Below are 23,990 nucleotides of genomic sequence, written 5' to 3' on the forward strand. Positions count from 1 at the left end.
ATCCCCTCCGTATAACACAAGTGGGTGGGAAAATAAGAGGATTTATCTCTTTTGTCACTTGCCTGTAGTTGGAAATGTGGGACTCCATTCGTATTCAGCACACTTATTCAGAAATTTCAGTATTTCTCTTTAACTAGCAGCCCACTGGCAAAAGCAAAGATGAATTTTAACATCCCATGTTCACAACTAGTTTATACATCAGAATTCAAATAAAGTAGTAACTACACATCTAATATTTAATATTCTATAAAAAAAGGGGGGGGGTAAAAGCTACTAGGTAAGGAAGGTGTATTAAATACACACATCTAATTTCAGTCCCTCCCCAAAATGCACTAAAACTATGTTATCGCTGTTTTTTCTTCATGGCATAATCTCACAAAAAAACAGGGAGAACTAGACAGGCAACAAAAGCAAAATTTTGGAAGCAGAAAAAACAAAGTGATTGCTCACAGACGCAAATTCCTAAAAATATAAGAAATGAAATCTGGCGATATACAATATACATCGAAGATCATAGGTGTGTGATCAACACATAAACAGTTATAACATACACCATGACCTAACAGGGTCTATTTCAAGAACACAGGACTGGTTTAATATTAGGAAATCCAATAATTCACCACATTAACAGATTAAAGGAGAAAAACAATTTGATTATCTCTTTGTGTTTAAAGAGAATACATTTAATAATTTCAACTTCCCAGTCATAACAAAACTCTTAGCAAACTAGAAATAGAAATAAATTCCATTAATTATTGTTAAAGGATTTCAGTACAAGAAATGCATAGACAAAAATCTACCTAATATTAAAAACTCAGAAGTTTTTCCTTTGAGATCTAGAACAATACAAGAACACTTGTGTTTACTATTTATAGTTCACATTGTATTGGAGAGCTTAGCCAGAGCAGTAAAGGGCAGGGTGGGGGAGGTATAAAGATGGGAATGGAGGAAATAAAACTGTTGTTACAAATGATTGTTACAAATGATATGATTATGTTCACAGTAAATCCAATGAATTTATTGATAAATTATTAGATAAGACTTTAACAAGGCTAGTGGATAGAAAATCATTAAAGAAAACAGATTTAAATACATCAGCAATAAACAAAACGGAAGGAAAAAAAGGGGGAAAAAATGACTACTATACACAACCAAGAATGGCCAAATTAAAAACTCTGAAAATACCAAGTGATAACTTGGATATCATTTTTTGCCTCTTAGCTCCAAATCCACCCTCATTATTTATCTGCTCTATGGTAATAGAAGTTTACCCTGTAAGCATGTCTCTTTAACAGCTACATGATGTTCCGCCTTATCAGAAGAAGATGCCATAAGGTTAACTGCTTACCAATTCAGGGTGTGGTGTCCTGTCCACCAGCCTTGGTCAACTTATACCTCACAGGAGTGTTTTCTGCTTGCTCAGGGACTACCAGGCAGAAGGTTGGGAGAGTCTTCTCCAAGAAATCTAACCAACCAATCAATCATTCAAAAAGACCTAAAAGGTACTGACATTTGGCATTCCTCACTACGCGATCTACTCAGATGACTCTACACGAAGGTTCACAGTTGACAGGCCCCACATACGCACTCAAAGCTTCCAAAGAGCTTTTTATAGCTGACTTTTCATCACAAGCAGATAAGCAAAGATTATAAGCCTAGACAAAAAAGCAACTCAAGGAAATAGAAACGACTCAGAGGCGGAGGGAAAAAAAAAAAAAGAAAAATATTACTATCTCTGGGGAAAAAAGAATATATACCTATGAAGTGAACTCTTAGAGATGAACATGACAGAAGTAAAAAGAAAAAAAACAAACAAACAAAACACCTCAACAGGAAGGTTATGAGGTAAAGTTGATGAAATTTCCCAGAAAATAAAGCTAACAGAAAACTTAATATAGATGGCTAAGAGGAGATGTAGACAAGTGATGGAAATTGGGGGCGGAATGAGTGTTAAGTACAGAGAAAACTACAGAAGTGACAAAGTAAGGTAACTGTTAACTCTAGGAATAGCAACAGCCAGGGTGACAAAGGAAAAATGAGGGTTAACTACAAGGCTCATCTCTGCATAATACACATACGTGTTCATAATAATGTAAACCCTGAATATTAATATAATCAAAATTAAAAGATAACTATTTGGACACTCACCTCAGCAGCACATCTACTAACATTGGAATAATACAGAGAAGATTAGCATGGTCCCTGCATAAGGAGGACACACAAATTCGTGAAACATTCCATATAAAAAAAAAGTAAATAAATAAAAGATAGCTATTTGGGGAAAACAGGAAGATACGAAGTATGCATGTGTGTGGAGTGGGAGAAGAAACAGCAACCTCATCTATAGTGGAAAGTTAACAGATAAGGACTAACACAAAAACAAAATGCAGTATAATTACAAGAGCACGTAATAATACAAATAATATTATAAGACCAAAAGGATCAGCTAAAAATTAAAAGTCACTGACTCTGCAGAAGGAGAAAAAGGTGGGAAGGTGGCTAGGAAGTACTATTTGTTCTAAAAAGCAAACAACATCAACAAAAACCCTGTAACCTAACTCTTCAAACTATGTTCTCATGTAACTATAGTAAAAAGTAAAAACTTAAAAACAAATAGCTTGCCCATACTGTCATGGTAAACTAGGAAATATTATTTTTTTAAGTTTATTTATTTTGAAAGAGAGAGAGAGAGAGAGAGAGAGAGAGAGAGAGAGGCAGGGAGTGAGGGCGAGAGAGAGAATTCCAAGCAGGCTCTGAGCTGTCAGTGCAGAACCTGACATGGGGCTCGAACCCATGAACCATGAGATCGTGACCTGAGCCAAAACCAAGAGCTGGATGCTTAACCAACGGAGACACCCAGGTGCCCCTAGAAAATATGATTTCTTAAACAAGTATTCACAGTAGCAACACATTTTTTAAATGCTTAGGTGTAAATTCAACAAAAATATGCAAAATATGGATTAAGAAACCACTGTCCCTTAAGTGAGGGACCTAAATAAATGTAAGCATAACCAGTTCCTAGTTTATGGACATGACAGTTCTTAATTTGATGGATAAACATAAACCTAACTAAAAACTAAATTATTCTAAGGAGTTCCTAGGATAAATGCACAGCATTATCAGTGATGTTTTAAAAACTAAAATATTTTGTCAAGTGACAAGCATAGTTTCAAAGCTATTATCTGGTGAGAACCCCATTCTAAATGAAGGCATTACAGGTGATTTTATATTTTCTTAAGCTTGCTTATTTGTATTTTCTCTCTGTTTTTTAGAATTAATGCAGGGTACTTTTAAAATAAGTTACTGGGCACCTGGGTGGCTCAGTCAGTTAAGCATCCAACTCTTGATTTCAGGTCAAGTTATGATCTGGGTCATGAGATCAAGCCCTGTGTTAGGCTCTGCACTGAGCATGGAGCCTCCTTGGGATTCTCTCTCCCCCCTACCCATCTCTGCCCCTCACCTGCTCATGCTCTCTTTCTCTCACTCTCTCTCAAAATAAATCAACAACAACAACAACAGTTATTAAAAAAGAAAAAAATGAAAGATGGCTACTAGATTACTGAGGCCAATATCACATTGATACTTTTACCATATCACATGATCTCAACATTGAGTTAAGTTTCTTTGTTTTGGTCCTTTTGATGTCTTTTTAAGCATACCACTATGGCAACAAAACTGCCTTGGCAAAAGCACATTTAATTAATCAATTTAAGAGTGAACAAGAATCCAGTACTTGGTGTTCTCCAATAAAGAGAGCAAAGAAAAAAATGGAAAGAAAGATAATCTAGGAGGGCAAAAAAGGAGTAGTTGCACAGGATCCTTAGATGGGGTATGGAGGGTTTTTCCCCAGACATTGTTTATTTTAAATCAAATTTATTTTTCTCAATATCTCTGTGAAAAAGAAAAAGTTCATTATCTGCATACACATATGAACTGAGGCAAGGGGCAGTCACATGACTTGTTTGAAATTATACAATTAAGTCAATGGCTGAACTGTAAACAAAACCAACGATTCCCAACTGCTAGTCGGCTGCTCTAACTAATGGATCATGCTCCCTGCTATGTAATAGGACTGTTTCCTTTAATTATGAGTTCTTCATTCACCATCAGCTTATCAGCCAGAGGTTTCATCATTGGTTTTGCTATTCTTGCATTCATGGCATTACTCTAAGTATATGAGACTTCCGTGATAAAAAACATAAAGACCGCTACTTACTGTATCATACCAAATCTGAAAATTCCAACTGCAATGGCAAGGATACATCACCAAACCTGCACTTAATGGCACAGTTATAGGTAGAACTGCAATTCTAACACCTATTTGGGGTTGATCAGTGACCTGGAGAGAATGAATTGTGTTCTTTTAGATCCCAATTTCAGTGCACTTAAAATCTTACATTACAGCATTCTATGGTCTCATTAGTCAACAAAATCTGCAAATACAACCTGGAAGTAAAAGTCCCAAAGGTAGCAGATTGTTAAAGATACATTTTGGAGCATCTGTGATGCTGGGAACTAGACTAAGATAAAAATCATGAGATATTCTTACATTATACGCTAAAATCTATAAAAGAAAATTTATTGGGTAAACAAAGTAAATTGCTGAAAAGACGTATGCAGTCACTTGTCTTTGAGAAGCACTTTGTGTTTCTTTGGCACAGATCACGGCAGCAGTAGTAGCAGCAGCCTTGCCCTTGGTGCTGATTTCTTACTACTCTAAATGTCTCCTCTGAGCCAGAATACACTGGCTGTTGCTGATCATGCTGTGAGACACCTGCACTGGCTACTAGGCTTGTCATGACGCACAAAACCCTACCATCTTCAGCTTGACATTGTGCAAGTTATAATTATTCATCCAAATGAATATGTCAGAGCAGCAGCAGCAGACCTCTCATCAGAGCAAAAGAAAAATACATCAAAACATTATCAACCCAGCAGGAAGACAGGGACCATAAGGAAAATTACCCATTTTTAATATGGATGCCACAAAGCCATGCCTATTATTTCACAAAAAGAAAGGAAAATAAAGATCTTCCAAGTTTAAAGTCCAGAAACACTGAATCCAAAGAGGAAATGTACAAAAACAGACAAGGATTTTTTAAATCAATTATCTGGGACCTATTTACAATCTCGTAAACAGAAGTTTGTTGTTAGACTACGTTTATTTTGCTTAAGAACTACAACTGTTTAAAGATTGTTAAGAGAAAATAACTCGCACAAGCAAAATTGTTTCCAAAAAGGCAATGGAAAAAGACCATACAAAGTGGTCTGGTACTGCTTCTTACGCTTAAAATAAACCTTGCCAATACTCTTATCATGTCTAAAAGACTCAAGAGTTCATACCACTGGTAGAATCACCAAAATGCTTATGATGTATTGCTATGCTCGATGCTAAAACAGGTAAATAGTATATTTTGAAAATTTTCTAAATTTTAATGGCAAATGTAAAAGAAAAACTGAAATCACCCCTAGACCTACACAATGAAGACAAATCCAAATTTTATGAGCATATACTAAATAGCCAAGTGTAAATAAGAGTCCCAGCTCCTAATTAAATGTGAAGAAAACATATAACTTTTAGAATATTAGGAAACTATCTTTTCAGAACAAGATATGAAAGATTTTCTCATTCAAGACACAAAAAGCAGAAATCACAAGAAAGAGATGATACATGGGACCACACTGAAAGTTAAACTTCTGACTGACAGAAAAGATCATACACAAAGTTAACAAGTATGCCACAGAAAGAAGATACATTCCATGTAACCAACAACTGGTATCCAAATAAAAAAGGGACACTTACAATAAAAGACAAAATTTTAAATATACAAAGATTTTAAGTACCATAATGATGATTATCAATTCTTGTTAAAAATTAAGCTCAGACTACAGTCGGACTAAGACTTGGAAAGGATTTGGAAAAGTAGGTATTACTATGCAATCCTGGGTACGAGTGTAAACTTAGACAGCCAATTTGGGAAGGCAATCTGGCAACATTTGGTAATCTCAAAGAGGCACATTCCTTTCAATCCAACATTTTCACTTCTAGGCATAAGCCACCCTAAAAGTCTCCCATGTGTACAAGGAAACATAAGGATGTTCACTAGAGCACTACCTAAGAAATTGTGAACAACCCTATCAGTATGGCAATGAAGAAGTTAACTGGTGGATTCATATAATGGAACTATATTAAGCATTTAAAGTAAATGTACTAAACATACAAAGACCATGGGTAAATCTCAGAAACAATGCTGTTTAAAAACTTCAGCCAGCCTGTATTATAGAATATGGCTTGAGCAAATGTGGCAAAAAAATATGCATGGATAGACCATGTATCAATTTCAGGAAGGTAGTTACCTCTAGAAAGGGAGAGAAGAAAAGAAAAAGGAAAAAGAGGGAAATAAAGTCTTACTTGTTCCTAGAACATTTTATTCCTAAGAGAGAGACAGAAATAAAAGATGTAAGTGAAACAAACATGACAAAAAGTTAACATCTGTCAAATCAGAGTCTGTGGATAAAAAGGAAGGTAGCCAAATTTTCATCTGTGCTTTACCAAGAATTTTAGTATCTTCTTTAATTAAAAAATAAATAGGACATTCCAGTCACTAATTAGTTCTGTCTTCTTAGAGCTAGTACAAAACAGAAAACTTGCTGTATGACCTAATTAAATCTAAAATTCATCCCATGCTTAAATGTGCAAGGCATTGAGCTGGTGTTAAGGAGCGACAGAAACTTTGAAAGAAATTACCCTCAGAGACTTCCCAGTGTATTGAAATCACAAATTTTGCTAAATGACAGAATAAGGTAAGTGCTAACACTCTTTTTGTGGAGATACAAACTTTTTCACAGATTTAAGTATGGGAAAAACCTGAGTTATCTACATTCAAAAACACTAGAAACTCATCAAAATTATAGTCTTGGGATTTTGATATATATTAAAATATAATCTAGAGATAGCAGATCTGGAAAGAATAATACAAGCACAGTGTTATCTCATAATCTCACACATAACGAAATTTACAGAGCCAAGAGGACACGTGTATTTAAAAAAAAGGAAAATATATATTTTAAAAAGAGGAAGGCCAAACAGAAAATGTACATTTGGAAAAGAGGAAAAGTTTCTTTAAAAAAAAAAAAAAATCAACACAGCATTTCTTAGATATTTATAACATATATCAAAATACCAAAAGCAAATCACAGGGGATTTCCTCTCCTTTATTTTGCTGTGTTTTCTCAATTTCCATCGAAAGGAGGGAGACTTTTGTTTTTAAAGAAAAAAATTAGAAAAATAATTTTTAACATGTATGTGATTAAAAGGATATTTGAACTTACACAACACTATTTAAATTCTGTTAGGTTTTTTAAAAAACTAACTACATATACAATCACTTGACTCTGTTTTTATTGAAAACATTAAGCATAAATTTTCACTTGGCCCTATCAAAATTTCCTAACACAAATATGGGCAGCCTAGAGAGTATCTGTAGAATGTCCACAGGAATGTTTTTCCCCCTCTTTGCGTAAGAATAGAAATGCTCTCTCCATCTTGCTATCAACTGCCACAATTTACTTGGTGAAAGAAGGACCCTGCCTGTCATCATTAGATTGCTCTTGGAGTCTAACCACCACTCTGTCAGATCTTTAAAAATCACACACACGTCATGTTGATGATGGTGCTACTAATACCCATACCACCTTGTATCTACATAATGCTGCTGTTTACACTGCACTTCTAATTTCATCCTCTTGTTAAATTATCAGCAACTTTTTAAGAAATTAAATTGACAAAAGCAGGAGCAAGAATTTCCTACATTCTTTACATGAAGTATGAATGTTCCAAAGCCCACACAAAAATATAATCTAAGTTCAGGGATGAATTATGGGAACTCCTTTATAACAATAAAAACTGAGTGGAAATGATTTGTATTTTCAGTCATAACTCATTCTCCTATGAAAAATGATTCTCTGATATTATGCCATCAATATTAACAGTTTTAGCAATCTGAAAAATCCACTCAACTTTCCACTTACTGCTCACGGCTTTATAGAGTTCTTTATGATTTAAATTTAAAGGAAAATTCCTGTTATTAGACCTTCATATTTATCTACTATGAGGCATAAACATGTCAATACTGGATGGTGTGTTTACATGTGAGGTGAGGGAGAAAGTAGATATTAACTACTAGAAAAATGGAAAAAAAGCACTCTAAAAGTTCTGTTTATAAATAAATGCTTAGGAAAAAAACCTAAAAAGAAAAAAAAAACACTCTATAACCTATAAAGGCCACTTATGCTTTTTAGCTACTTAAAATAAATTTAACAACTTACCTGTGGTGTCCAAGAAACAGAAAATGGAACAGGAAAATCCACAAAACAATCTGGTGATTCTGCAGGGTACTACAAAAAAGCATAAAATCAGGTGATTTTTGCTTCTGTGTGGTAATTTCACACAAAGTATCTTAGAAAAACTGAATAGGAAAAGTTTTATTATAAATTCAAACGCATTATATATAAATATTTTGATTCTATTCTTATAGAAAATGTCAAGAGCTAATTAATAGTCAAGTTATGCTCAGGAGGTTCAAAGTTTGGTGACTGGGATGCCAAAGCACTGGGTTTTGAGTAAAGAATAATGAATTAATTCAGTGTCAGGTCACCTGTTAATGTAAGTTGAGGGGAGAACCACACAGGATCTCAGTTTCTTTATCTTTAAAAAGAGAGATTTTTCATCTTTAAAACTGATTGGTATTTAATATCCTTTCAACCTAAAATTTAATCTCAGTCTCAGTCACTATTTAAAAATGCTGTATCTGTTAAAAGAATCATGAAATGTACAAAAAATGTAAGCTATCAATTAAAAGAAGTATTTTCCACAACAAAGCAATTACTCCTAGCAAGAACATAAATAAAAAGAAGCAATGAAATGCTTTCTGGTTATTAAGGAAAAATAGAAGTAACAGCTTTAAGAAAAACCTTTTCATGGTTGATAAAGAGAAAATTAATTCAATACCTTCACACAAAAAGTGACAGTCATTAAGGACAAATCAGATGTCCAAGTTAAGAAAGACAAAGGCAATTTTTCCTAAAATCAATTTCATTATTATAGAATTGTACTACATGATTTCTGTAAAATCCAATTCTGGATTCTTGAAAGTCACATGTAATTATAAAATACTCATTTCTTTTTTCATTAAAAAGCAAAACTTACTAAGAGAAAATGAGTTTGGGGAAAACCTCTGTTTCTCATTTGAGAAAATGTTTAAAAGAAGTTTTAGACTTTCACTTTTTTCACTACTTCGCTGAATAAGCAAATGGGTTCCAAGAATTAGCACTACAGTATTTAGCACACGCAAGCCCATCCGAAGTCAATGTTTTGAAAAGAATTAACATTTAGTTATAATATGTGGTTTGCTAAAAAGAAGCTTATCGACATATTCTGATGGTACCTGACTACACAGAACTGGTAACACAAAGGAAAGTATACAGGAAATCATATAAAAATAAAATAATGATTTAATTTGGAGAAAAGGAAAAAAGAAGAAGGTCAGGCTGAGACTGAGGGAGCTCTAGTACAATTCTAAATATCAGATTCTAAGTACTTCAGATTATAACTGTTATAATCACTACAAAAACGATCTGTAAGCCATTTTTACAAGTCCTGTGATTATCTCAAAGTAAGTGCAGGCAGAGACCTTAACTTTCTGATTTCTAGTTCTGCTAACTTGTATGATCTTGGACAAGTCATTTGACCTCCCTGGCTGTTTGATATGTAAAATTGATGAGACGCAACTAAAAGTCTTATAACATCTCTTCCCTCTAACATGTTAAGATTCTGTAAAAATAATAATGCACACTTGAAACCTCCATGGGCCAAAAATGGAGTATCTAGTTCAATTTAAATCGCTGCTTTTTATCTCCTACTCATGCCGACAATGAACAATATCAACTCTTTAACTTAATTCATCAATCTAGGGAAGAGTACAAAGTTAATGAAATGTTTACTGTATTGAGAGTAGATGAACAAAGGAAAATAGCTGTTAATGTGGAAGTCATTTAGTACATACAGCAACATTATTTTAAAAGAAAATATGATCCTAATCCAAATAGGACTCAGTAAATAAGTATATACAGACAGATACAGAAAGAGACCTACAGATAGTTAAAAAAGAAGTTAGAATAAATTTGATATGATCCCATATCCATAAATGAGTCTCCATAGAATTTTAGAATTTGAGATAAGAACATCTTTCAAATATATTTTTATGTATAATTATGCAGACATACAAATATAATAAATTAGATTGATCTATCTGTAGGTGACTTTATTGTAGAAGTTAAATGCAAATATACTGTATGTTATATTCATGTTCAACATCGATTTTGTTTATATAAGAAACTATACATAATTTTTTATAGAACCTAAAAAGCAAACTGATATACTTCTGGAAGACTTAACATGAATTATGAAGTAGGATCCTAGATATTTCAGAATCATTTGTGTGGTAGCACTAACTACAACACAGATGACTAATGCAATATTGTGAAACAGCTTTATCAAAATTCAGATAGTTTTTGATAGGAAGCTGTATAGATAGGTATATATAAAACCAGAGACTAATTGCCAAGTTTTTCTTTACCAGTCTAAATGACAACAAAAGCTCCACATAAAGGGGCATTAATTAAAAAATAAGTGGTCAATCATTTTTATTAACAGTTTTTCAAATCCCACTTGAAACAATTCAATCAAATCAGTAACTATAAAAGAATTATCATAGCATATTAAGTAAATATTTTTATCATATATGGTATTTTTTAGACTCTGTAGCATATTGTTCTAAGGAAAATTTTAACCCAAATGTTCTGTGATTGGACCATCTAAGCAGCAAGGTTACCGCCAAGTAAATACATACAAACTGTAGCAAATTACAGAAACAGCCATCAGAGACAGAGTGCCCAGCCTCTGAAACATGTGATTTGGTTTTCAAGTAGTTCTGCCCTTGGCCAAAGCCGAGGAAGCTCTGGTCCACCAGGTATTGTAAATACTGCATAGAAATACACCTAGAAAAGTGACAAAATTCAACTGTTTCCCTTTTTTGATTTACGTACTTAATAGAGTGATTATTTAAAATTAATATTTTCTTTGAGGGTTGGAGACAGTGAGGGGGAATGGCAGAATTGGAAGAATATGTATTTAAGCAAAAAAATAAATGTGTTCTTTTACTACATATCAAAAAGTACCAGATATGAGAAATAAAGGTTTGTATATTTGCAAAGATAAGCGTGCTTTATGGTTTACTTTTTTTTTTAATCAGCTTGACTCTTTAAAATTTAGTTTGAGCTATGATATTTGTCTTATATACTCTCAACGTATAGCTTCAGTTACCAGTTTTTAACTGAAAATCCCAAATACTCCTAAAAAAAAAAAAAAAGAAGAAGAAGAAGAAGAAGAAGAAGAAGAAGAAGAAGAAGAAGAAATTACCACATCTAAAATACATCTTTGGTCTATGAAAACTGAACTAAATGGACAATTAAGGACTCTAATGAAATCATACCAACATAAGATTCATTCATTTCCACCTTGGCTTTTTTTGGTTTTTTTTGATATAGTTTTTTTCTTAATTCCTTCCTTAATTTAAATAAAACTTTCTAGTCTCTCTTGCCAGGACATCCATAACAATGCTTCACAGCTATCGATGCTGCAAATATGGACACTTGAAAACATTCTTCACAGAAATTATATTAAGTGTCACCTTACCTACCCAAAAAAAGATGTAATAAAAAGCAAACAGGATGGAACATACTAGTGGCTACATCCTCACTCTCAATACTACTAATAATGTCATTAATTAGAGTTAATAACAAAATCTTGTAGTTACAGGCAGAGCTGATGTAAAGCATCGTCTCCTTAGTAAAAAAAAAAATTATTTTTTATAAAAATCAGGCTATTAAAAAAACATTACCCCACCAGCACCCAGAATAAGGATGAGATGCATTTAAAATTTTTCATTTTGGTCTTCACAGTGGCAAAGGAACTTTTATCAATGTACAAAGTATAAACAAATAAAACTTTGAAGTAAATGACAGAACCCTTGCCACTAGTGGTATGTGACCTTTGGTGGTAGAATAAAATAAGATTTCTCCCTGATCTAAAAAAAGAAAGAAAGAGAGAAAGAGAGAAAGAGAGAAAGAGAGAGAGAGAGAGAGAGAGAGAGAAAGAAAGAAAGAAAGAAAGAAAGAAAGAAAGAAAGAAAGAAAGAGAAAAGAAAGCAAGCACACCTTTAAAAAGAAAATAAAAAATGTTCACCTTAACAAAACTATCCATAATATCTTCTTTTACAAACAAGATTTCTATCCCACTAATTTTTTCAACACATAACAGTCATGAATCTTAAAATTATACCTGAATATTCTGTGTGTGAGGAAAAAGAGAAAGTCATTTCTCAATTTGTCTGATAAAGAGGCATTATAAGATACCAACTTTTCTGTGTCACCCAGTACAGCTTTATATATTTTCTCTCATGGAAAGCTTAAATGCCAGATACATTTTTAAAAAGGACAAACACAATTGATCTTTTCATCACTACAATCTTCTGAAATAGAGTTGATTGATGATTCCTAGAAACAAAAAAAGTTAGATGTCCTAGTTTTCCCAAATTCTAATGTTTCCCTAGTGATTACCAAGTAAATGATTAATATGCTGAACTTGCTTATTCTACTTATTTCTCAAAGTTCAAAATCTAGAACTAAAAAATAAGGATGAAACAGCTATGTTTTGTGCCAATAAAGTTAGTAAGTAATCACAGATCACCAACCTGTGAAGAGTCTACAAATGAAGGCATAACCTTTGCAAATTCTTAAAATACAGGAGTAAAATTTCAGACAAAACAAGCAAGCAATAAAAAGCAATGCATATGGATGTGTTTTCAGAGTCTGAGTGATGTTCAGAAATAAGAACTACAAATGTAATTCATAGATCTGAAGACAACAGACTTCAGTGAAACTTTACTTGGGACAGTGGAAACTCAAGTTTTTTCTTTGTACAGCATTACAAATGGCACGTGGAGACTTATCCGTAATATTTATTATGAAGCCTAAGTTTTGATCCAATTTGCACTGAACAGTGACATGAAATTATGTCTATGCTTTTGGAAATTTGAGGGGTAAGTTTTAGGAGCTTTCCAAAATAAATTACTTAAAGTACCAAATATATTTTTTTTTTGGAAGCAACTAGCACCTCTTTACATTGAAAACATTCAGAGTTCATTTCACAAAGTATTTCCTAACCATAACAGTTTAATGAAGCACATACCTTTGCCTTCAACTTGAGAGTAATTAAATGCTTTCTACCAGAAGCATCTTCAGCTTTTAACTTGATGGTACTGAGACAAGTATCCACAAATACAAGTCTGGTGAGTAGAAGGAAATAAAAAATGATCATGCTAGGGAGGGCAAAGTTGGGGGGGGGAGGGGGAGGTAAAGGATGGTAGAATTCAAAATGAAAATATCTGCTGTATTCCTATTAATCCATTACAAAAATTAATCCGAGGAATTTCTGCATGCCAGCCCTTTATGCAGCTATAGATTTACTGCCGTTAATACACCAGCCTGGTGCTTAATGCAGTCATAGATCTCTGGATTATTTACAATGTGTGTCAAGGCTCATGCTGTGGTCAGTGAGCACTATGTTTCGGTTTTCCATCACTGGAACCTTTGGCACACACAGCATGTTGCTGTCAGCTTCTACTTATGTACACATTAAACTTCCTGTCAAACTCTTTGATCCATTTCTGTAGTTTCATACAGTATGAGACTTTTGTGCTTCCTTTATTTGTTTTTCTCTTCAATGAACTTCTCCTTTATTATCAATAATGTTAGTGTACAAAAATCTGGCTGATATTAGTTCATATACTCAATTGATGCTCTAAGGAAAAGGTTATATAAGCACAGGTACAGTCCAATCTGGTAACAATAAATTTTCTTTTTGTGAAGTATATAGCTTCTGACATTTAACCTGGACATGCATTCAAGATGACTAATATTTTAAACCCATAGCACAAGCACAATTGTTTCTGGCTTTAAGTTGCTCTAAATGCATGAATTTTCTACAACGGAAACCAATACCCTTTGAAATACATCATTGTGTAAAAATATGGTCCCTTGAGTAGTATAAGCTACTGCCAAAAAGGTTCAAATTTAGCAGTATATTTACTAGTGAACTGGGCATGTGGATATTTTTTGACATTTTTACAATACTATTCTCTTGTAAAGATAAAAAGTAGCCTAAGAGTATTGCACAACTTATCACCCAGACTGATGGTGAGACCCATTAGAGTTCAGAACTAACATTAGCCTCCTCACCTAGGAAACATTTCTTTTAACATCACTATATGCCATCTAGTCACTAGCCAGATGTAATGGTAAAATGGGTCAATTTCAAGAAATGCTGGGCAATAGTTGTGGAACACTGCTTGTAATGAAAAATAGATCTAAGTCTGAAGATCTGGATCCTCAAAAATAGAATAAGAAGTAAAACAAAACAGTCTTTATCAACAGAAGAAATATGTATCCTAAACTATGCAAAGCCTAGGGTCCTAGAAAATAAATGAAAGCAAAATTATTCTAGAAAAAAACTATTTACATTAAAATATTAATGACTGTAAGTAAAAGAAAATAATGGTTATATATCTGTAAACATCTCCCCAATCCCCTACCCCCAACAGTTTAGAACATGAGACTTCGTCACACGTTTCATCAAGACGACTCTAAGGCTCTGACTCTAAAAACGCTGACACTTCAGATTCAAGACGTTGAGACATGCATTCATATTCTCTCTAATCAAAACAGAACCAAGGAATTTTAAAAAGTTACAAATAAACAGTTAACAAAAAGAACAAGAAGGAACAAACATTAACAAAACAAATTTCCAACAGCTATTATAAAAATGAAGAGTGGTTAGAAAAGCACTGGGTGACAAAACAGATTAGAACAGGAAGAAAAGAAGGCTCCAGAGGGTAGACAGTGGGCAAAAAAAGGAAAGTTTGTATAATATGGAGAATAGAAAGTATGACTTAAATACAAGATGAAATTAAGAAAAATTTTTTAAAAATGCAAGAAACCAAAAAGGAATGAGGGAATTTTAAGTGAAGTTATAAACAATAAAGCTATGACAAAAACTGTAATTGCTCCACCATTAGTTTTTCAGTGAAAAGCATTTATGTAGTCATTAAAAATTTAGCTGCTTACTAATTATGATTTTTAGAATCCAGCAACAGACAAAACTAAGAGACTTAATTATAGTTATAGAAACTAATGTAAATATATTTGACCACGGCAATTTAAAAGGAAGAGAGGACAAAACTTGAGAGATAGAAGGAAAAGATATGAGGAAGGAAGATCAGGGACACTAAAATTTGTAATTGCTAATTTGAGAGTAAGAGATACCATCTTTAATTGAAGGGACATGAAAGAAGTTTAAGAAATATTAAAGCTAACAGAGGAATAAAAGAAGAGTGAGGAAGGGAGAGAAAAGGTAGTATGAGAGCCAAATCCTTTTCTACTATAATAATCGGTATGTAATTTCCAAAACTGATAAATCAAGTTATATTGAATAAGGCACATTATTTAGAAATACGGAAGTTGTGAACAATGAACATTTCAATGAACGTGAACGTTTCAGTGTCTACCTTAAAGACTAAGAGCAGGGATACAAAAATGGTGTGGAGGAAAAAAAAAAAAAAGACTGCTGCTCTTTATCATAAGCCCTAAGTAGTTTACAATCATGATAAATATATAGACACAGAGAGAACAAGAGGGGTGGGGAGAGAAAAGGAAAGACTAAATCATTAACCAGTACTTTTCACACTGCTGCTCAGCATCAAAATATTAAAAGTTACTGAACATCTATAAAATAAGATAGAAATAAAAGTTCTGGTCTTTATGCAATTACACAAAAAATTATCTTCCCACAAAGTTTAAGACAGAGGAACTACATTAGATATGGCCTTGCTGTCAAAATGATCATAACGTTAATTCTGCTGAACTTTAAGAAGTAATTCAAATAAAGTATCAAAACAATGTTTGTAATTGCAGGTTAATCTCAGCATAGTCATTTAAAATTAAGCATTTTACCCATGCTGATGCCTGTCTACTTTGTGTAAGGGACAGGAAGAAACCTTATTCTAAATTATTAACATCTTGGGTACACATTTGCTAAACCAAATTTTAGCAGGGTACATCCGACAGCTAGCAGTCCTTCCAGCTGCACTTGGATGTCAGCATATCACTAAATCTGGCCGATGAACTGTAAGCAGTGATTTGTGCATCTCTTGAATCATTTGTAACAAAACCACGCCTTCTCCTCTCCCTACTCCTCTCATTCTCCCTGCCTGTACACTAGAACTTAAGCCAACATAAGCCAGCAAAGACCATGCAGACAAGAACAACGCTCTTAGAGCAGCTCTGACCAACAGAACCTCTGCTAGGATGGAAGTAGTCTATACCTGCACTGTCCAACACAGCAGCAACAGCCACATGTAGCTATGAAGAACTTAAAATACATTAAAACTGAATTTTTAATGTAATTTAAATATAAATATCAATAGCCACATATGGCTAATAACTACTGTACTTAACAATGCAGCTAGGGTGGGGCGCCTGGGTGGCTCAGTCGGTTAAGCATCGGACTCTTGATTTTGACTCAGGTCATGACCTCATGGTTCAAGGGTTCAAGCCCCACATCGGGCTCTGTGCTAATGGCACAAAGCCCGCCTGGGATTCTCTCTCCCCGCCCCCCCATCTCTCTCTCTCTCTCTCTCTCTCTCTCTCTCTCACACACACACACACACACACACACACACACACACACACACAATCAATAAACTTAAAACCAAGCAAACAAAAAAATGCACCCAGGGTGGATGGTTGAGAAACAAAGAAACTTGAGTTCCTGGATGACCTTATGGACCAAACAGAGCCACGAACTCCCTCCTGACCAGCTTGCCTACCTCTCAACTGTTAAATGAGAGATGAATAAAATTCTATCTTGTTTGAAAATTGAGAATTTGGTGTTCTCTTTGTTAATTGCACCTTAGCTTGTACCCTTACCAACAGAATGTATTTCTATCCACAATAAGAATAGTATCTTACTGTTTGGTGTATGGAAGAGATATTAAGGGAGGGGAAAAAAGTAATAAACTGTTAACAAGTAATATTAAAATCAATTTTTCTAAAAAAAGCCTATTTCAAATGTTCTGCTTTATTGTAAAGTTGGGTATCTCAATTTAGACAATATGGAATAACTGTAGTAGTTTTCACTCATTCAAGTAACATCTAAATTCATATAAGTAAAACAGGAAAGTCGTCACTTTTGAAAAGCTCACATTTTTGAAAAGTTATAAAATCACATTTAAAATTTATATTTAGAAGTTATTACTTATTTATATTTAGGTGTTCTTACTTAGCTAGGCATAATCCAAAATTGACTAAGAAAGTGTAAACATACAAATATAAAACCTAAAGAAAAAACTCTATTTTTGGCACTTTACTTTGTATTTATCATTTGCTACATTTCTTTACAAGTTACTGCTTACAATAAAATGGCACTAAACTTGACAGTTAAGTTTTTTAAACATTTGAAAAGGACACTAATTCTTAAGCTTACCAGAGGTTTTTGCTACTCACATTAATAGGTGAATGTTATCAATAGAGAAAAACAGAAGAAAATTGCTTTGTAACACTATCCTTAGTTTGACCAACAGCTTAAGTTACATAGTTTTTCTTTAAACATCTAAGATGCATGGGTGCCTGAGTGGCTCAACAGGTTGAGGTTGAGTGTCTGACTCTTGATTTCAGCTCAGGTCATGACCCTAGGGTTGTGGGATCCAGCCCTGTGTCAGGCTCCATGCTGAGCGCGGAGCCTGCTTGGTATTTTCTCTCTCTCTGCCTCTGCCCCTCTACCTCCGTCGCACTCTCCCTGTATTGCTCTCAAACAAACAAACAAAATTAAAATAATATAAAATAGTTGCATTTATGCAGCAATAACATCAAAAGGCAGGTTACAGACCTTCATATTTTAATAAAGCATCAATTCCGTGTTTACCACCACCCTCAAGTTTAAGCATTAACTACTTCAAAAAACCTCCCTAATTGGTGTTTTTTTCTTGTATCTTCTGTATACATCAATCTACCCTGTCCTCCCATGGCTAAATTAATCTCCCTAAGTATTTTTTAAATTGTACCAACCTCTTGCTCAAAAACAGTCAAGGAGTCCCCATCACTTGCATATAAACAATCCTTAGGCTAACAGTCAAGACCTTTCAGCCTGGCCCTGATATTAATCCTCTTAAGTCAACAACTGATCTCCAAAGTCCAAAGATGAACAGCACATTTCCAGCAGTACAAACTTGTTTCTACCACTGCCTCCCTTGTAAGGCTCTCTATATTCCTTCCAAGCTTATCCCAATATCCACCTCCTCTAAGAACCTTCCTAGATCATCTGCAGCCCTAAAGGATTTCACCTTTCTCACAACTGTCACACTGTTCCTCTTCGTGTAAATTTTTGCTTCCCAAATAACCTTTTTTTTAAGGAATATGAAAGGGTTTTTTTTAAGTTTGAGAGAGAGAGAGAGAGCATGCATGCATAGCAGGGGGGGAAGCAAAGAGAGAGGGGAGAGAGAGAATCTCGAGCAGGCTCCGTGCTGTCAGCGAGGAACCCAATGTGGAGCCGAAATCAAGAGCCAGACGCTTAATCCACTAAGCCACCCAAGTGCCCCAGGAATGTGAAAGTTTTAAACTTCTATGCATGTATGTATTATACGACCATGGAGATGCTGCTATCAGACTGGTTCATATTTATTGATTCATATGCAAGTTTTAAACAACTGAACGCATATTGTTTAAATTGTAATATATACTACAAACTTTTTACCAATTTAGAAAAATGCAATTTTTTCACTATTAGATAATTTCCAGTTATTCAGTGATTTGAATATATACGAGGAAAAAGCACTCTAATATATAGGTAATTTAGAATGAGAATCATACTTATTAACATCTATGTTCTCATGCATTATGCAATGGAAATTATCATTACTGGTTGTAATTAAATCATAATACTAATTAAAAGCTGTAAAACTCCTACGTAGTCTGACACTTTTAGGTGAACTGGTGGCTCAACAACTTTATACCTACTTTACACAAGGCATTATTTGAAATCGAATGACATGTGTTTCTTTTCAATCCTTATTAAGTATTAGTTTCATTTGAAAAACTATGAAAATGTGGCTCAAAGAGGTTACATTACTTGCCCAAGTTCACACAGCTGATAAGCCAGAATTAAAGCTCTTGTTAAGACAAAATGAATTCCAATAACTAGACAAGTATCTCCATTTCTCCCAATAAGGTATACAGTTCTTTGAAATGTACTGAGAATTATAGAAAATATTGCCGTCAATGGATTAAGTCCATTACCAAAATAAGGTACTTCATTAAAAATCCAACTTAATATATGTCTACAATCTCTTAACAGCACAATAAATTTAATAAAACTCAGCTCTTTTACAAGACAAATTTAAAAGGCTAAATAGTTGGAATTCTACTCACTCTAGTTGACAAAAAACAACCATCAGATCACACTTCCCCCAGTTGGAACTATCTAATCTCTGAATTACCTGGGCCATGTGATTACTAAAACAAACATAAGGTATTTTATCACTAAGACGTGCATTTCTTCCAAATTGAGACACTTCTGAGACTGAAAGAGGCCAGGATAAAAGGATAAAAATCCTAATTTATGTCAACCCACTTATAATGAAAAGTATTCAGTCAGGACATTCTTAATAACAAACAGAAAATCTTGCTAAACCCCAAGGACTCTACTTAATTCTTATCATTTTCATGAGCCATTCTACAAAACAACACAAGCAGAAGTGAATAGAAACCCATCAAAACCTCCTTCTGCATCACTCACCTTTGCGAACTGTGTAACACCTAAAATCACCCATAGCTGCCTTATCATCTTTTTACCCTTTGGACTCCTAGATGTTTTTAGTGAGTAGTTATAGAAGTTGAAACAAATTGAGAAATTATAACAATAGCAATCAAACTTAAGGTCAGTTACTAATTCTCAATGTCATTTCTATAAAAAAGGTATGTGAATATAGAAAAAAAAGATTTCAGTCATATTCTAAGTATTTATTTATTTTTCCTATTTTTTTTATAATGTCTGATCCAACAGAACTGACTAGATATGTCAAATATCTAATTTAAAAACACAGCAAGGTCTTCATTACCTTAAAAAAATATTTGTTTTTTATTATCAGATTTTACCATTACCCCAAAAACTCTACACGATTATTATTTAGAGTGTAGGGAAAATATAGACATACTGACATGGTCTGGGAGTCATTAAGATTCTGACAATCCATTCAAATCAATTACTTGTACAAATCACTATCTGCGTCATTCTAAGGGATATTTTACATTAAGAAGCTGGCCACCTGGCCAGCCAGGATCTCAAAAGGTAGCAATTCTAGTATGTGAACAGCCCAATTGAACTCTTGGTGTTAATATTAGGTTTCAGGACCCTCAGAACTATCAGTGTGCCAACTATACCAGACCTAATTTAAGAATCAAATCACAAAAATAATATCGATAGATTTTCTTATTCCAGAGAGTGAATAAATACTGACATCTTCTTTGGCTTCGGACAATCCATGCAAACAACTTCTCTTCTTGCTAACGCATTCCTCATTTGTAAAGACTATGAAACAAATGATTCAGAAACAGGAGCTATATTCTAATTCAATCATGCACACTAGTCACTATAATTAAACTTTGATCTTTCACAAATCTAAGCAACAGATTTCAAAACTCTCTCTCAGGATGGGTTAATTTTGCATATGGCCAATTTTATCCATGATGAGATAGTCACACACTGAGGATGAAACTAATAAAAACTATCTCTCCAAGTACTTGAGGTAACTTCAATAAAGGCTCCATCTCAGAGCTCCCCCACAGCACAATTCCAGGCAGCATCGTTCACACAGAACGCCTGAGGACTGTTATGCAGCCAGTCTTGGCTACATACGCTCATTTTATATATAAAGTTCAGCATAAAAATATGTATCTTGAAATTTATTCTGAGAATTAACTAAGAATTATGTAAAATGGTTAGCAGTAAGTAGCATATGACAGAAACTTCGAAAGTGGAAGTTCCTGTATATAATAATCTTAGTTCCAGGGGGAGACAAGCATTCATGTTGTAAGCAGTGCTATCATAGAGGTATTCATAACCTTCTTTTTGGCATCCTCTGTTATCCAAGATAGACATTTCTTTTTCTCCCACATCAGAAAAATGTATATAATGCAAAGTAAAAGTAAATACTTTCTATTTGTCCCTAAAAGATATTTATTCCATAAAATATTTTAATACTTGCACTATTTCTCATATACCTTTGTTGCTAATGGCGTTCAAGAAATCTTACAATTATATTCTGTAGTACTTGTCACAGCTATAATTAAGTACTACTGTGATCATCTACTTAAATGCTGACTCTCCCACTAGATTTAAGTTCCTTGAGGAATCCCAAGTCTTGCCTATAGATCTCCACTGCCTTACATTATAGGCATTCAATAGTTAGGTGGGGGGGGGGGGGGGGGGGAAGAATGATTCAAAAATCTCATATTTGCATTCTCAATTCTTGAACTACTTATTACTGGAGTTCCTCCAAACAGGTCACATCCACTTAAAAAAGGGTTTCCCTTCCCAAGTCCTTCCTATATTCCTAACTATCCTCTAAACACCTAAGATCTTAACATTTAAGCATCTTTAAATAAGTCAACATGATTTTTCTCCATCACCTTAAATCCAAAGAATGATCAGGTCCATGGTGTCAATGCCTCCAGACAAGCCTCCATGATTTCAGCCAAATTACTATTAGTTCATCTCAATTCATTATTTGTCTTCTGTCTCTCCTCTCCATCGTTATGCTAAATTTTATTTAAAAGTTCTAGCTTTTCTCAAATCTTATTCATGAATGGCACCTTATCAAATCATGCCTAATCATATGAATAAACATTAGCCAGTCCCCACTAAAACCACCAACAGTACATTTAAAGTTACACGTAGCATCCATTTCTGGCGAAAATGGAGTAGCCTGCCACAGAACTACACTCCCACTGAGAACTACTTAGACCAGCCTGATGCAAGGGGAAAGTAAGTTTGAAGGCAACAAAACTTGAAGAACCAACGTCCTGAAGTAAGAGAAACAACGGACAGGCAAGCCAATACTGCAGCCATTTTTCCCTCAGCTAATTTGCCAACTCTGGGCACAGGGCAAGAGAAGTAGGATTTGGGTGAAGGGCACAGATAGCTGCCATTAAGTGGCACCAAAACATAAAACAACAAAACCACCTAGCAGCATTTCTGGCCATCTCTTAAGGTTAGAGAAATAAAAATAACAGACATAAAGGGCCAGAATCTAGTGAATGGTAGGGCCAGAGATCTTATCCTAATATTCAGGCCATTTTTCCATCAAAACTTTTGATAAATCCTTAAACTGCAAGGGATAAGAGGATAAAAGAAAAAAATAAGCAGAAATCCAATGAAAACCAAAGGAGAATAATTAGATCTCTCATAATATAAGAAAAAATTAATTAACATTTCCCACTAGTGGGAAAAAGCCCCAGTGAATATCCCCAGGCTCTCAGTGGGAACTCTTGTATGGCTACCCCTAAAAGCAAAACAAACAAGAGGTAGATGAAGCATTGTCAAAAGCAGACCCCTGACTCCAACTGGGAGGTAAACTGGACTTGTGAAAAGACACATATAAAGGGTGCCTGGGTGATTCAGTCGGTTAAGCACCCGACTTCGGCTCAGATCATGATCTCGTGGTTCATGGGTCCAAGTTCTGCATTGGGCTCTGTGCCTAGAGCCTGGAGCCTACTTTGGATTCTGTCTTTCAAAAATGAGTGGAAAAAAAAAAAAAAAAAAAGGACACACATAAGAGTTTAGGATCTACCAAGGGAGAAATTCCAATGAACACACCTAGCTCCCGCTGGAAAGTTCTGAAGACTTCTAGCTTAGGAGAGAGAGGGGAACAGTACGTACTACAGTGAATCTTACAAAGACTATATAACCCAACCTGAACCAGTTCAGTCTCTAGCAGGATTACAGTAACCTGCCCCCACTCTATTTCTTAGCAAATAAAAGTAAACACTTCGTCAAAGAAAATATCCTCATCTAGAGCCTCTCAACTTTTTTATACACAACTTCTAACACTCAGCAAAAGATTATCAGGCATAGCACTTAGCCTTAATGAACAAGGGCAAATACTGAAGAACAGCCAGCAACAGTCAGTGAGAAAAGGTGCATTAACTAAAATATGTGCAAATTAAGTTCATTTCTTCACTTCTCCCCTTTTACCAGTTTTTGTTTTTTGTTTTTTGTTTTTTTAAGAAAAAGTAGTCATCTTATTGAGTAGAGACCAGGAAATTTCAGGTTTTACATTTTTGTTGTTGTTATAGAGTATTCAAGCCATTCTATTGTGAAAATAAAGAAAAACCCTTTACTCTTTATTGTTAAAAAAAAAAAAAAGTATTGGGCCCACATGAAAAGATTCTCAACATGACTCATCATCAGGGAAAAATACAAATCAAAACCACAATGGCATACCGCCTCACCCCTGTCAAAATGACTACAATCAACAACACAAGAAACAACAGGTATTGGGGAGGAGGGGGGAGAAAGGGGAGCCCTCTTACATTGTTGGTGGGAAGACAAACTAGTGCAGTCACTCTGGAAAACAGTATGGAGGTTCCTCAAAAAGTTAAAAATAGAACTACCCTACACCCAGCAATTACACTACTAGGTATTTACCCAAAGGATACAAAAATACTGATTCAAAGGGATACATGCACCCCAATGTTTATAGCACCATTGTCATCAATAGCCAGATTATGGAAACAGCCCAAGTGTCTACTGACTGATGAAT

At 34.4% G+C, this 23,990-nt stretch overlaps 1 protein-coding gene and 1 non-coding gene across 6 annotated transcripts in view; one reads left to right on the plus strand and one right to left on the minus strand.

Moving 5' to 3' along the window:
* Nucleotides 1–23,990, minus strand: part of FANCL (FA complementation group L) — an 87,568-nt gene that overhangs the window by 38,863 nt on the left and 24,715 nt on the right. For 4 of the 5 annotated variants that reach the window (XM_053200627.1, XM_053200629.1, XM_053200625.1 and 1 more), the window contains 3 exons: nucleotides 13,310–13,406; nucleotides 8,329–8,397; nucleotides 4,217–4,339 (listed from right to left, as the gene is read on the minus strand). In XM_053200627.1, coding sequence (XP_053056602.1) covers nucleotides 4,217–4,339; nucleotides 8,329–8,397; nucleotides 13,310–13,406 — 289 coding nt within the window. The remainder of the gene's footprint in view (nucleotides 1–4,216; nucleotides 4,340–8,328; nucleotides 8,398–13,309; nucleotides 13,407–23,990) is intronic. The other variant, XM_053200628.1, reaches the window with a different exon arrangement.
* LOC113603324 (U6 spliceosomal RNA) lies at nucleotides 2,141–2,247 on the plus strand. The gene has a single exon (XR_003424904.1). It is a non-coding gene; the product is annotated as a U6 spliceosomal RNA (small nuclear RNA).

This window comes from Acinonyx jubatus, chromosome A3 (assembly GCF_027475565.1).
Source record: "Acinonyx jubatus isolate Ajub_Pintada_27869175 chromosome A3, VMU_Ajub_asm_v1.0, whole genome shotgun sequence".
Taxonomy (NCBI): Eukaryota; Metazoa; Chordata; class Mammalia; order Carnivora; family Felidae; genus Acinonyx; species Acinonyx jubatus.